The 16,361-nt window shown below is 41.2% G+C and overlaps 1 protein-coding gene across 3 annotated transcripts in view; it reads right to left on the bottom strand.

The window, feature by feature from the left end:
* The window catches only part of KIF2A (kinesin family member 2A), a 65,193-nt gene extending 50,508 nt beyond the window's left edge, over positions 1-14,685 (bottom strand). For 2 of the 3 annotated variants that reach the window (XM_087443313.1, XM_087443314.1), the window contains exon 1: positions 14,380-14,682. In XM_087443313.1, the coding sequence (XP_087299439.1) occupies positions 14,380-14,443 (64 nt within the window). In that variant the 5' untranslated portion in view covers positions 14,444-14,682. Of the gene's footprint in view, positions 1-14,379 lie in introns of all 3 variants that reach the window. The other variant, XM_087443315.1, reaches the window with a different exon arrangement.
* Between the last annotated feature and the right edge of the window lie 1,676 nt (positions 14,686-16,361).

Raw genomic sequence — 16,361 nt, 5'->3', positions numbered from 1 at the left:
AACCCGGGTCGCCAGCAGTGGAGCGCGCTCACTTAACCACCAAGCCACGGGGCCGGCCCGAGAAGGTTTTTAAAAACATAAATTGTTGAGGATGTGAAGACATGGGTAATCTATTCATCGCTGGTGGTAAGTTCCTAGTTCATTTAGTCAATATTCAGCCAATGCCTGCTATGTGCAGGCACCATACTAGATACTAGGTTTATAGAAGAGAACCAGAGAGACATGGTCTATGCCTTCAAACAAAAATCACAAACATGAACGTATACTTACAAAGTGTGACAAAGTTTATTAAGAAAATGTCAAGTGTACTGAGAGAGAATAAGAGATCAAATTGTGATTTGAGAGTCAGGAAAGGCCCCTCTGAACAAGTGTAAAAATAATATTTAAGCTGAGAACTAAAAGCAAAAATTTAGTCAGGCAGAGTGGGAAAGAAGAAAGTTTCAGGTGACAGGAACAATTTGTGCAAAAGCTCTGAGGTGGAAGAGTCACTAAAAGAGGGCCAGTGAGGCTAAACACTAGGAGCAAGGGGGTAAGTGTGTGAGAGGAGACGGGAAAGGTAAGAGCCTGATCATATAAAGCCTTGAAAGCTCATGTGAAGGATCATCTGTTCCACGTCCTCCAAAATCTTGATATACTAATAATCTTTCCTTGTTCTGCATTTTCAGTCTCTTCTTATCCCTCTGGCTTCTTTCCTTCAACTACAAATATGCTGATTTGATTTGTCTCCATTAATCAAAGAACAAATTATTGGGTGGCTGTGCATCTTCCACTTTCTCTATAAAAATGAAAGCTCCATGTGGACACAAATTTTTGGTCTGTTTTTTTCCCCCATTGCTGTATCCTCAAATAGCTAGTATACTGCTTAAAGTACTCAATACATATTGGTCGAATGAACACATAAACAATATACATATTCACCCAACCACCCTTCCAATCAAAGGTTGGTGTTTTGAATAATTTCCTGGAATTAAAGAAATACTTGCAGAACAGTTAAAGAAGACAGAAGTAACTGGCTTTACGAGATTAAGTTCGTTGATTCTGGACTCAATAATGAGGTACAGAAATCTACTTAAGTGAGTTAACCAACTACAAAGTGATAGAAACAGAAGTAATTTTATTAGCATAATTTATTTAACTGTGTTCAAAGTCAAAAAAAATCCAAATCTATTATTTAGTAACGCTTTTCAAGTTTTTTGGGTTAAAAGCTATGTTTACCTTTCAAATTTTTTTAATTAAAAAAATCACTTTCTTCTCATAGTTAGACATCACATGACATCTTGTTTTTCTATATTGGCTATCACAAAACTAGAACTTAAATGTTTTTCATTATATGTCTGGACCTCATAAACACTTTATAAATTAAACATGTTATCTTTTATGGGCCATTTAACTTCAGAAAAAAACATTCTACAGTCACAGTATGAACTCCATAATCCAAGCTAGCAAATCTCAAAAGTATATGTTGTACACTGTGCACAAGGGTATGAGGAGACAGCCACTTCTGCAGATAGGACGGTAAAGTCACATACTCTCTATGGAAGCAAACTGGCAAGCTCTATCAAAATTAAACATACACAATTCTCTGACCTGGCGATTCTACTTCTGGGACTTTATCCTACAGATACAGTCACATATGTAAAAAATGACAAAAGTTCAAGATTATTCAATATGGTATTGGCTGTACAGTAGCTACAGATTGGGCACAATCTAAATTGTGGTAATTTAATCACTAATAAAATGCAGCTATGAGAAAGAATAAGACCATTATTTATGTGCTCAAAGGTTCTCCAAGACATCACTATTATTAAATGAAAAAAAAAAATTAAGAAGCACCAGTGTGTACAATATACCATTTGTAGGGAAAACATACATATTTACACATATCTATAAGATACACAAACATACACTTGCTTGAAAATGCAAAACAAATACCTCTGCACAAATATAAAAAGAACCTGGTAATATCAGTTATCTCTTGGGAGAAGAACCAGGTTGCGGGGGGGAGCACAGGTAGGATAGAGACTTCCCAATATATACCCTTTTGGAATTTAATTATTAACCATGGAACTATACTGCTATTCAAAACAGGTAATTAAATTTAAAAAGAAAGTTAAAAGTGTACATTAAAAGCAATGACACAGACCTTGTCATGTCACACTTTTGATGCCCAGAGAATGAACACAAATCAATTTTTTTCAGAATGTCGAAATTTGAAGAGACAGAGTAGCGAAAGTACAGCACAGCTACAAGTTCATTTAATCACTAGTTCAGCAAATAGAGAATTTATTAAGCATGTAGAGGCCCTCTGCTAGGCAGTGGGGATACGATGGCCCTTGGTCTGACCAGAGATAATTAAACAGACAGTACAATCCTCTGAGTGTTCTGATAGAGTAAATAGAGGGGACTCAAAGAACACAAAGCAGCGCACCCATCCCAGTCTAGGAATCAAGGAAGAATGACAGGGACAAAAAGGAGCAACAGCAGTCAGCTAGGTTAGGTAGAGGTGGAGTGTTCTAAGAAGAGTTCAGTGTGTCTGGAGGGCCTCAAGTAAGTGGCAAGAAATGAGACTAGAGAGGGAGGTCAGATTGGTCTGGGTCTAGAGTAAGCTATGTTAGAGTTGGGCTTTATCCAAAGGGCAATAGAGGTAGAGGAAGTGATCAAAAAGTTTTAAGCAGGTGATCAGAGGGTCAAATTTATATATTTGAAAGGTCACTCTGAAAGAGTAATCAACCAAAGGTGGAGAGACCTATTAGGAATTTGTTGCAACAGTACAGGCAAGACACAATGCTAGCTTGACCAAAGTTATAGTGGGGGGATGGAAAAGTGTACGGATTGAAGAGGTACTCGAGCAGTTAAATTAAGAGAACCAGATGATACGATACGACGTTAAGAGAAAACAGGAAGTCAAGGAAGACATCTAGGTTTCTGACTTGAGCAACAGGGTGACGGAAAGTGAAGAGAGATACTGAAGAAGTAGATTTGGGGAGTGGGTAATGGGTTCAATTTTGGATGTGCTGAATTTGAGACATCCAAATGGAGATAATCAGTAATCTGTTAGACATACAAACATACACATCTGTAGCCAGCCTGGGCTGAAGAGAAGAATTTAGTTCATTCAGAGAGAGAATACTGTGTGAGAAGTACTGCAGGGTTAGTACCAAGCCCTGAAGAACACCAACATTTAGAGAATGGAGAGAGAAAGAAGCAACTGTAAAGATTAAGAAGGAAAGGTATGAGGGGTAGGAGGAAAATAAGAAGTTTTATTTACTTTTAATTTAGTTAAGGAATGGCTCTTAATGAAACCCAAAGAGCACATAAGGTTAAAAGCAATGTATCACTCTTAATAAAACTACACCCCAAAGAGCATACAAAGAAAATACATATATATTTAGGGCCATTTTGTAGTCAACTCTCTCTATAAGCTGAAATTGTAAAAAAAATAACAAAAATGCAACCCAAATCTTATCCCAAAACAATTTCAAACAACAGTTTTATAAAAATAAAGATCACTGAATCTAAACAGGCCCCCAAATTCATCAATTATGCCAGAAGACTCCTAGCAAATTGCTATAATCTGTTATATTTTCCTGACAATATAGCTGCTCATCTAATAAGAAGCATTCTTTCACATGACAGCATATGAACTTGTCTCAACTTTGAAAGTTGTGAGCAAGGAGGGCCTAAAGTTAGGCAACGGCAGACGGACAGGAAAAGACCACAATTTCTTTTTCAAAAGAAATTATAGAGCCACAGAACACTTGCATTGAGTGCAACAGTTCTTTAATATTCTGTTGTAACTAACATCGTAGCCTTTTTTAGGGAAAAGTCTTATTATCTATTCCCTCATATCAGATGAAGGGACATATAATGGTCATACAGCAAATGCAAGCTGGATTAATAAAAACACCTGAAGGCAATCTATACCATAGAAAGAAAAATGAAGGCATTATTTAACTAATGATCTAACTTCCAAATGCCTGGAACATCCATACTACACAAAGAACTCTAAAGGAACTAGAGTGTAGGGGACTTTAGCGGCAGACAATTTTATGTTCTAATCTCATATTTGCTACTTACTTTATGTATGACCTTGGACAAGTCAATTTCCTCATTGTAAAGATATAAGCAAGTTTTGACCAATAGCAGTATTTCATCAGAGAGCCGTCTGTGATTAAATTCTAAGACTTACTAAGTAGGGCCTCTAATTTGTTCTCGTTTCCTAAAAATCATTGGTAAATCACTATATCCATATCTCTTTAGTAGTCCATAATAAACTACACGCTTAAAAATACTACCAAAAAACAAAAGTTTAATGCTGTATGCACTCCCAACTCACTTTTCATGAGATGACAAGTAATTAGATTTCATGTGCGTATCTTACAGCAGGAATTCTCTATAGTTTAACTAGAACAGGTAAAGTGTTGTTTAAATTCAATCCTGGCTGATGTCAAGGATGAAGCTTCTAGATACACTGCTGGGACATCTGTCATGGCACTTGAACTATAAACTCAAAATGTTCATGGCCCAAAGTAAAGAACTGGGGCTGAGGTTGCTTAGCAAGTCTGAATCTTCTCATTGCACTATAGCTCATTTAAAAAATTTCATCAGCAAACCTTAAATCTCTCATATTGGCCAAGAGACTAACCATACCAAAAATGAAGAGCAAACATTGACCGTAACCACAACCCTATATGGTTGGTCCTCATTATTAAAATATTTTAAGTTCTTGTTCATTAATTGGTGCATTATTTCAAGAGGAGCTCTGACTTTTAACATCTAAAGTTTGCATACCTCCCCTTTTTAAAATAGATTTATTTTTTAGAGCAGTTTTAGGTTCATAGCGAAACGGGGCAGAAGGTACAGAGATTTTCCATATACTTCCTTGCCCTCACATACCCAGAGCCTCCCATACTATCAACATCTCACACTGGGTACACTTGTTACTACTGATGAACCTACACTGACACATCATTAACACCCAAAGTCCATAGTTTACATTAGGGTTCACTCTTGGTGTTGAATCTTCTTTGGGTTTTGACAAATGTATAACATGTATCCACCATTATAGCATCATACAGAATAAATTCACTGCCCTAAAATGCACTGTACTCTGTCTACTCATCCCTCACTTACCCCTTTTAAGTCCCAAATTGCACATAACAGTTGATAGATTCTGAATGCTGAAATGACATTCAGAATCTTGAGGATGAAAAGGGAAGGCAAAAACCAGGTGAGAAAAAAACAGGTCAAAACAAGAGCAAAGGAAAAGTAAAGGAGGGCAGCTGCATTTCAAGAATCAAAACACTTCATCCCTTAAAGAACTGAAGCCAGATCCTTTAAGTACTGTTTTTCCTTCGCATTCCCTTCCAGGAATTCTGAGAGGGTCTTGGCTAATATACTATAACTGAGTCTTAAGCAGGCAAAGCAGTTAGCTACAGCTTAAGTAAAGTCCTGATCTACATTTAAACATTTATTGGAGTGACTCATACCTTAGACTCACTTACTTTTAAGATATTAGTGGCAAAGACTATAAACAGCCGGAGTTGAATGCTCTCTTTGATCTAACACTGTACACAGGCTCTAAAGTCCTCTACACTGTAGTCATAAATAGGATTAGCTTGATTAAACAGAACTGAAGAGATTTTATAACCTACACTCAGACTTTCCAAATGTTACGTCCATTCCTTTCAACACATCTGTCCTTTATTCAACACAAGTGACATATCACCATATAACATCAATTCTTTTTGCAGTGTTCTGTATCTTATCTGTTCCTTAATCACTGCTCTCCCTCCTAGACTGATGCAATCTTATCCTTCCTTGCTAGCTCTCATTTTCAGTACTACTCTCCCTCTAATCTATCACTAATCACTAGCTAACTCCTATTACTGCTTTTAGGAGATTAAGTCCTACAGTAGTTTCCAAGTGTCCTAGAAATTAATTCCAAGATGCCTTACCTTACCTTTGTTTCCAAGTCTTTAAGAAGGTGCCTCAGGTTACCCCTCCTTCCTTATTTTCCTCATCTATCACCCTCCCATCTGTCGGTTTTAAATGTCCTTTACCTGACAACTCTCCATTTCCAGCTCAGGGACCTCTCACATGTTGTGCCACATGCCTGGAATGTCTCCTTCCCCCCAAGACAATCTAGTGGTCATCTTCCTCCCACTTTTAAATTTAAACTTCACTCTCCATGAAGTCTTGTCAGATCGCTATTAAGAGACGCTACTTTTTCTAAAATAATGGATCACAACCCTGGTTGCACACTGGAATCACCAGTGTGTGTGAAGTTAAGTTTCACCAGTGTATGAGGCATTTTAAAATAAAATACTGATGCCCGGGCTCCATATCAGACCAATTAAAACAGAATCTCTAGGCAAAGAACCCAGATATTGATGGTGATTGGTGGGGGGGTGTTTGGGTCATTTTTTCCAAAGACCCCACAGGTGATTTTAATGAGCAGCCAGGGTTGTGAACCACTATTACTAACCCTACCCATTCTAGAAACAGAACACCCACAACTACATTTATCCAACATGTTCTCTAAATATATCCATATCCTACACCCCTAAAATACACTTACCACATAGTCCTGACCAATGCATATAATGTAAATATCTAAAATGGCCCTTCATAAGGTTTAAACACTTTACAGCAGTTTATGTAATCTGAGCATAGGGTTCCTCTTCTGTAAAATGGGGAAGATACCTTACAGGGTTGCCATGAAAATCAATCAAGATACTAGATATTATACATTTAGCAAGGCAATGGGCTCATAAAGGCACAACTGTTAAATCTTTTCAGGTTATCAAGAATAACCCCCGGATTCAGTTTTTAAGAAAGAAACAATTCAAGTGGCACTATGAAAGACACAAGTTATCTGTAGGAGGCTGAGTAGACACTGCTGGCCAAGAGTTATAATCAAAAGGATTGTTGTTTGCACAGCGTAGACTTTCAGCAAATTTTACCATAAGTATGTCCCATCCCGATCCTGTGTTTCCTTTAAAAATATTTTAAATAGGTGAAACCTGGTTAAAATTAATGCTAAAATCAATAAAAACCTGGAGAAAAAGTCTTTGAAAGTAAATAAAATCTAGCCCAGGGAGGCATCTGATTCTTATAGTCCCTTGGCCACACTGTGTGGGGAGGTTGTTCCCAAACTACACAGAAGCACCAGCAGCTGGCCCTATCTGTTTTCATGCTCTACTTCCTTGGTCCCTGTATTCAAGGCACCCCAACCCAGGATATCTACAGAAAAACCTGCTGCCAGCGGCTGGTCTGCCAGAAATTTAAAACTGAAAAAACCTTATTCCTTTATATATCAAAACAAAGGTTAAAAGTTATAAAGTTAAAATTCAAATGGGTATTAGAGAATAGAAAATAGGCCAGTAATGACAAATAATGCCGATTTCAACTGACTGACAGGGGCTACCAGGACTGGTGGTGCTGTATAAAGAATTGTGAGGCTGAATATGGGTTCATCAGGAAAGCAAGCCATGACGGATAATGGATATTGGTGATGAGCAGAAGAGGTGAAAGGAGTAGCCTGAAAGACATGCATTTTCCACCCAGAAGACTCATAACTTCAAGAGTCTAAAGAGCCTAAACCTAAAAAGGGAGGTGGTAATGATGTACACAAAGAATGGCATACTTCTATCAGTACTATTCACACTATATATCCATCATTTATTTATTTGCTCTTGAGGGCAGGAACCGTGTATGCCTTATTCTTTTTTGTATCTCCAACATCTATCAGAATGCCTGATATATAACTGCCTATTAATAAAAGTGTATTTAATTAAATCTGCAATAAGAAAACAGAAATATGAGATCACATTATTTTGTGATTATGGCATAATCATTTAAGGTCTATATACCAAAATACCCTCATATCCTGCTAAATGCCCATTTGAATTAAAAGCTGGATTACAGTGGGTAGTGAAAAAAATAAGCAGTACCAAAAATGAGAAAGCCCTAGGCAAGGACTAGATTTAGAAGCACAAGAGTTTTAAAAGGGACATCTCCCCCCTCATTTTACTCTTGGGAGACAGTAACAAAAAGTTAACTTAAACTTAAGGTTAACCAACAATGAAAAGATTTCACTTTGTGTAAGTTTTCACTAGACAAATCTCAATGACCATAAACTTGAATTTATTTAGCTCTCTATAGTAAGTACATGGCCCAGCATGCACTATGTGTAATCAAGCACTTAAATGTTTAATATGGTGAGGTTCAAACGTCTATTTTCACCTAGGCACTATAATACCATTAGTATTGCTTCAACCAAAAGACATGGGGTGTGACAGAAGGACAACCTAACCTATATTTGCTCCACAACCGGATCAGAAAAGTGAAAATTAGTTTTATTAGGGGCTTAAAAATTATAGCTATTCTTAAGCTCAAAACTATGATCTCAAAACAAATAAACACCTTTAAAGATATTTCAGGTTACAGGAAAGAGGTGTTAAAAGCAAAGTGGGTGGCTGAATCCAAGAATTAAGTTCTGCACAAAAATTAATGGAATATTAATGACGAATGTTCTTGTGACTAGAAAGAATGGGTCTGGCTACCTCTCAAGAAATCCTGTTCTGGATTTTCCACACTCACACCTTCTTCTCTATTCAGACACAGGCTTAACTTGCTCTTTGCTACTTTCTCTAGATTTTTAAAATTATGACACATAAAACAAGTTGACACATAGCCTTTCCCTGAAGTTTCAAAATTTTTGTCATAAGAATCAAGTGACTAGGCAATAAATATAGATCCCTGACTTACTGTGGTAATTACAGAAGCAACAAGTCACTGACTATTGAAAAGGGCTGTAAAGCCTTAGATTGCTGAATCTTAATCCTTATAGCTAATAAAACGTCAGAATTCAATTTGATCTCACCAATTTGGAAAAATTAAGCAATGTTATCAACGATAGGTTTTCTGAGCCTCTCTGGTAGTAGTAGAAAGAATTTTACTACAGGGGCTTTTATATCTCAAAAAAAAAAAAAAAGTCAAAGTACACAAAGTATACAACTTCATACCCTCATCAGCAAACATATGCAAGCATTTTAAAGAGAGAGCTAGGAGTGAAAGGACTCAGGCTTTGGTCCAGGCCATGCCCTTTAATAACCATGTGATACTGGCAAATAATCCAATCTCAGATTCTTCACCTGTAAAACAATGAGTCTACCACCTTCCTACCTTGCTTACCTCATAGGGTCTCTGCGAGGATCCAATTAAGATATACCTGTTTGGAAAACTATGCAGGCCTAACAAATACATAAATGGAACCATTATCATGCTAGTCACCACGTAAAAGCAAATTATTAATCCACAAATTTCCCTGTTTCACCCACTCCATAATAGAGTCACATAGTCGTACCTAAAGAACAACTACATTGCTATGTGGTTCATTTTTATTACCTAAATTCACACGGTCTATTCTCCAAAAACCTATATAGTACTTGAACGATCATTCAAAGATGTGTAAAGATCATGTAAAGATGAACTAGTGAAAGAATAGATAAGGCAAAGTAGGTAGAAAATTAGGTCATTTAAAATCTTTTCTAAAGAATGCCTGCCTCAAACTCCAAGATTCCCGATGGGTTCTTTGAAATCTTCAGTTTCCTCTGGATTTTATTTTTTTATTATTTATTTATTTATTTATTTAAATAATTTTATTTATTTATTTTTTTCCCCTCAAAGCCCCAGTAGATAGTTGTATGTCATAGCTGCACATCCTTCTAGTTGCTGTATGTGGGACACAGCCTCAGCATGGCTGGAGAAGCGGTGCGTCGGTGTGCGCCCAGGATCTGAACCCGCGCCGCCAGCAGCGGAGCGCGCGCACTTAACCGCTAAGCCATGGGGCCGGCCCCTCCTCTGGATTTTAGATGCTTAATTAAAGCATTCTTTTCACCAACATTTAATTAAGAAACAGGGATATTTTCGTCCCATAATTTTGGATTTTCTGACCTTCTAGTAACTATTCCATTATCACGTTTTACCAGATCATTCCAATTGGGCTCCAAAACACTGCTCTCTATTGGCTTTCCCATGAGTGAGAAGCAATTTCCCACACCCTGATTGGGCTGTAGAAAGCTGTATATGGTTCCCAAATAACTGAGAATTCTCCTTTTTCCTGTCACAGTTCTTGATAGATAGTCTGGTTTCCGTGCCATGCAAGACAGGTTCCTGGCTGGCGCTGACAAGCTGTATGAATCTAGACAAATCACTTACGGTGACTTGGAACTCAGTTTCCACAATTATAAAAATGAGAACTAGGGAGCTGGCCAGGTGGCGGAGTGGTTAAGTTCAGGCACTCTGCTTAGGCGGCCCAGGGTTCCTGGGTTTGGATCCCGGACGTCGACCTACACACCGTTCATCAAGCCATGCTGTGGTGGCATCTCATGCACAAAATGGAGGAAGATGGGCACAGATGTTAGCTCAAAGCTAATCTTCCTCAGCAAAAAGAGGAGGATTGGCAATGGATGTTAGCTCACAGCCAGTCTTCCTGACCAAAAAAAAAAAGAGAACTAGATTAACTTCAAGGATCTTTCTGGTTAAAACAGTCTATGATTCTCTTCAGATCACATATATCAATACTGTGACTAAGAGACCCCAAAGAACAATCCCATCTTAGTTGCCACTTCCAAATATTCAAAACATTTCTCATGCCTCCTGCAGTCACCAAAAGGTAGTCACACCTACTACAGAATGGAAAAGAAATGTTTTAACAGTACAGTTTTTAAATTTCCCCTAAAGACAATCTAGCTAAACAATAGTAAGATTGTATTTTTTAGAGTCACTGGATTCTAAAAAGGAACCGAATCAGAAAGATAATTGGAAGACACAAGCAAGAAAATAAATTATATATGAGTGTCCATTTCCAGAAACCAGCCTAATTTCACATCAGGTTCTCTCCTGTGGCTGAGAACAATCTCAGGAGTCCAAGTCTAACCTCTGCCACTTCTAACCTCAGAATACCAGAAAAGTCAGATTAGCCTTAGCAGACCACTCAATTTCAGTCAACTCTGGGGATCTTAGTAACTTAGAGGCCTGTAGGGAGTGTGGGGGGCCAGAGTAGGGAGGTAGCAGCACAGAATGAGCATAGATGGAAGAGTTTCACTTCCTGGTTAAGATTTTATCTGAATGGTTAATGAAAATAATGTTTGAAAACCAAAAATCCTATAATGAATGATTCACTCAAAAACGATATGCCAGGAACTCTGCTAGGCACATGGAGGGATACACAGATGAATTAAAGAGTCTATTAGTGGGCCGGCCCCATGGCTTAGCAGTTAAGGGCGCGCGCTCCACTACTGGCGGCCCGGGGTTCAGATCCCAGGCGGACACCGACGCCCCGCTTGTCCTGCCATGCTGAGGCCGCGTCCCACATACAGCAACTAGAAGGATGTGCAACTATGACATACAACTATCTACTGGGGCTTTGGGGAGAAAAAGGGCAAAAAAGGAGGAGGATTGACAATAGATGTTAGCTCAGGGCCGGTCTTCCTCAGCAAAAAGAGGAGGATTGGCAATGGATGTTAGCTCACAGCCAGTCTTCCTGACCAAAAAAAAAAAGAGAACTAGATTAACTTCAAGGATCTTTCTGGTTAAAACAGTCTATGATTCTCTTCAGATCACATATATCAATACTGTGACTAGATCAGCTCAGGGCTGATCTTCCTCACAGAAAAAAAAAAAAGTCTATTAGTAAATATTTTAATCCTGTAACACCCTGGGCTCTAGTTGAAGTGGGTGTGGGTAGCCTGCCATCCCTCAACCGCATTCTCCACACTGCCCCTTCTCCACTGCAGTTTGAAAACATAATATTAAGAGAAATGTACTCAAATATTAATACTTAAGGAAATATGCTGTCTCATGAGTGATACAGAATGACTTAGGAATTCAGAGGCTGACTGGCCATCTGGTTTTAGTAATCAGTGAAGACTTACTGGGATTAGTTTCCAGCAGGGTCTTCAAACATAGGAATAAATCCATTTTAGTTTACCTGTTTGCCCCTGGAACATGTTTTATTAATACATGAGCATCACTGATGGGAGAGGCATGCTCTGAAACAAGGACAAGGATCACCATTAGCAAACTGCACAAAAACATCAAGTCACCAGTTAATAGCAGTCTGGAGCAGCCCTTCTTCACTCATGTAATTTCCACTGTCTCAGGCATTACATTCATGCTCATCCAACTACAAAGTTTATTTTTGTTACAACACCACCAGTGTTTTTATCCAAAACAGATGTGCTATAGAAGTGGGAGGAAACAAAACCGCTTCTTTAAAGTGAAAAAGGGAAAGCTTGAGGGGAGTCTCCCAGACACCAATTTCTACAGTGAAACATCACCACCCAATGCAAACGATCATTTCCTTCTTTTCAAGTTCTCTACTATCTTCTACCTTCCACCAACTCCATCATGCATGTGAGGCGCATAAATATGTACACGACTGTAGGGTAGGACAATCACACATTGTAATGATTTCCATTATTTCTCATGGGCAAACTGCTTTGAAATGTGATTTTTAAGTTCCTAGCACTTAAACACAAAGCTCTTATATGTATGGGTTTCTGGTATAGACAGAAAGTGAAGGCTGAAAGAGTATTAAAAACCTCTATCCTAAAACCCTTAACGAACCATAATGGTTTCAAGTCCAATACGTTTAAGTAAGATGTTAGTCCAGAAAAAATAAAAGTATACAAACCTTTCAAATGTCTTCTGATACTATTTTTTTCTGATAGATTTTATAGTAACACTGTAATCATAGTTAAAGGCTTAGCATGTAAAGGACTTACACATTTTATTGCACCTCAAAACTTTAAATAATATGCAAATCCTACTTTTGCTAGTATACAGTGAACTCGCATTCACCTAAAACAGAAAAGACAGGAACAGCACTGTAACAGCACTGTTTAAGGAAAAGTAATTTTAAGAGATAAGAAACTCAACCCAAGGAAAGGAGACACATCTTTCTCATTAGTGTTACTGGTACTTCTAAAGCTCGAAGTAGTTTACCTTTTCACATACAGGATAATGATGCTTCCAGTTGTTAACACAAATTATCCCAAATAAAATGAAGGAAAAAAATCATTAGCTATATACTGTCTTCCAGTACATCGCATACATAACATGCAAGTCCATCTAGCTTCACATAACTTGGTCAAACTTGGTAGAAACCAAGAAGTTGTGGATGTGATAATAACGTTACTATCGACTAGGCTAGAGGATAATAAATACGCCATACATGAAAGGTACGGGTATAAGGGAGATGGAGGCAAGAACACTGCACATCTCTTGATATTACACACCTCTAGTTCTTTCAATATTCGAACTGAAAGAAAATTTTACTTATCTCCTTCCATGCGTTTTGTCCTTTACTATATGAATTATTTCCAAGCCTGGCTGGTGTCTCACTCCACACCCCAAGCTAGTGACATAAAACATTTTCCCCAAGAGGAACCTATAGAAAGATACATAAGCCTAAGGCTTTTTGTTTTTTTGAATTAAGCAGGTAGCTTCACCGCGCCTTGCACTTTTCTCCCGGTTACCTCTCCAGAGGGTGTGAAAATATCAACATCCGGCGCCCGCCCCCACTCCCTCACTAGTGCCTCGCATCGCATTGACTCGGCTCATCCCTTCTCCTTCCCGTTCAGTCTCATCACCTTTGAGAAGCTTATCGAATACTTCTTCCCATTGCTCCCCCACCCTTATTCATGGCTGAACGCGACATTCTCCGCATCCTTCTTCCAGGGAAGGGACTAGCAAAAAAAGATAGATGCATGCTCGAGAAACCAAAGCCGAAGAAGCCTGACAACCAGACAGCAATGGAAACCAACGGGTCGGCCTTTTTTCTCCCACCTCGGCCTCCGACCAGTAGTCGGTTCTCTAAAAACTGAAATCACTGGGCTCCACGCTTCCCATCCCCCACCTCCTCGGAGATGAGGCCGAAAAACGAGAACGCCGGGGGGAAGCGCGAGGCTGGGTCATCCCAAACGCAGCCCGCAGTCCCTGCTCCCCCCCGGGCTGGAGTCCCCGGGGAAGATAGAGATCGCGGGAGAAGCGAGGGGCCTCCGGCCCGGGACCCTCCACCGCGCCCGCCGAAGCCCCCGGAGACGCGGCCCGCGACACCCGGGCCCTTCCCCCACCCCGGCCCGGCCCCCCGCAGGGCCCTCCCGCCCCCGGCACTGCAGCGGCCCCCGGGGCGGACCCCACGCCGGCCTCGCTGGCACACACCCCACACACAAAAGCGCCGCAGCCGCCGCCGCCGCCTTCCCGCCCCCACAGCCCGGCGGAGCAATCAATGGGGCGGCCGGCGGCCGCGTCCCCTCCGTGCACACCCGAACGCGGGGCCCGGCCGGCAGGGGCGGCGGCGCGGCTCACCATCGCTCCGCTTGATCTCCACGTAAATCCCGATCTGGATCTTGCCGAAGTTGGCCGTTGCCATCACCTCATCTGGAGCGGCGGCGGCGGGCCGAGGGAGGGGGACGGGAGGGCGGAAAAGGCGGGGAGGGGGCGGGGTAGGTGTGGGAGGGGGAGCGGTGGCCCGCGGCCGCGCCGGCCCGGGCGACAGCCTGAACGCGAGCCGGGGCCGCGAGGAGCAGCGGCGGGCTGGCAGACGGAGGCCCCGGGCCTGCAGGCCGGCGGGAGGACGGGCACGCCCGGGCGTCGGGGTGAAGCGAGGGCCAGCGCCGTGAGGCGGCGCGGGGAAGAGTGGGAGGGCCCGCGCCGCCCGCCCGGGAGCCGACGCTGGGTAGGCGGGGCGCCGCGCGCCTGCGCAGAGCGCGCCGCCCGCATCTCTTCCTCTTCGGCCAGCCTGTCACCGCCGCCTCAAGGCGGCCCCGCCCAGCGCCGCGGCAGGCCGGGTGGGCGGCGGCCGCCGCTGGGCCGGGCGAGGGAGCGGAGCGCGCGCGGCACGGCTCCCAACGATCCGGCGTCGCGTTTGATTTCAGCGCGCGGCCTAGAAGAGGCGGGAAGCCGCCCGCCGGTGCCTTCCTGTCTCTCTGGCTTCTGTGAATTGGCGCTGTCGCGGGGATGGATCAAGGGTCCTGTGGTTTCAGGGCTTTCCGGGTGGAGCGCGGTGCTGAGGGATGTGGATTTAGAGGTTTGCCATTGGCAGCCGGGCTCAGGGTTTCATCTGAGAATGTCAGCTCTGTTGCCCCTTAGAGGTGGCTGGCCCAAGTAACCGTCCCAACGTTTCCCATCCAGTTATGGAGGAAGGGAAGAACTTTGAGGTGTCACCACCCTAAGTCAGAATGAAGATCCGCTTCTTCATGGCCTTGCCTTATAGCTCATTGTCGGTCAAAAAGAAACCCTGCGGTGGGGCGGCCTTGACTGTTCCGTGTATGATGCATCCGATGCTGGTGTCCTGTCTCTGCTGTACGGTTCAAGGCTTTATTTACCCTGGCCCATAAAGCCAATAACTATGATTCGAGGACAGAGGGCAGACACATATGGTTGACTAAGGAATGTGCCTTTTTTGCAGAGTCACTTGACTAGTCTGACCACATCAGCCTGTGGAAGGCAAGACTCTCCATCCTGGCAGAGCAGAAAGGCCATGTGGACAGGGACCAGGGAAACTGTTTACAGCACCGTGTAAAACCTCGGCACGTGTGACTTTTGCTTCTAGTATTGGGACTTCATATGAAAGGAAACACAGTGTTTGTGCCCTGCTTTATTTAGTCCTTGTGAATCTCCCTGTAATAATGACTAAAAATACACGGTTTTAAAATTAAAAAATTGGAAACTGGATGTATGTGTGTGTGAAGTGCATATGTGCACAGATGCACGTGCCTAGAGTTTTCAACTTAATATAACTAATCAAGTCAAGTAGACCCTAAAAAAACTGAAAAGACTCGGGCTCCATCTGTAACTTGAACATATTGAAGGCATACTTGTCAAAAGAACGAAGTTTCTTAAATCCATTCTAAAGTAGGAATGATTTCTATGAAAAAAATACTGGGTAAACAACTTAGAAAATAACTTCTGCTTTTACATTCCGGAAATGACATTACTGTAAATCTCACTTCAGGACCTTTGTTTCAGAATAAGATTTGACCAAATCAAGATTCAGTTTTTATTTTTAAAAAAAATAATCTTAAGAGTTTTATCTGAACTTTTTGAGCTCCTGACTAGTAGAACTCATTCTCTGACGTCTCTATGACTAAGGTATAAATCATCTATTTATTTGCTTGCAAATTCTTAAAAAATGCAAAGAAATCAAGCTATACAGCTATTAAATTTAAAATTGCTTCATAAAATATTATGTTTTATCATGGTTGCTGACACATACTTTGCACCCTGTGGGTTATGTAATTAAATCTAAACCTTTAATCCATATACAAAGGTATATTAAAAATATGTAC

This window comes from Ceratotherium simum, chromosome 18 (assembly GCF_057802395.1).
Source record: "Ceratotherium simum simum isolate JZ-2026a chromosome 18, ASM5780239v1, whole genome shotgun sequence".
Taxonomy (NCBI): domain Eukaryota; kingdom Metazoa; phylum Chordata; class Mammalia; order Perissodactyla; family Rhinocerotidae; genus Ceratotherium; species Ceratotherium simum.
Note: the sequence above shows the minus strand (reverse complement) of the source record. Positions and strands in the feature narration are given on the sequence as shown.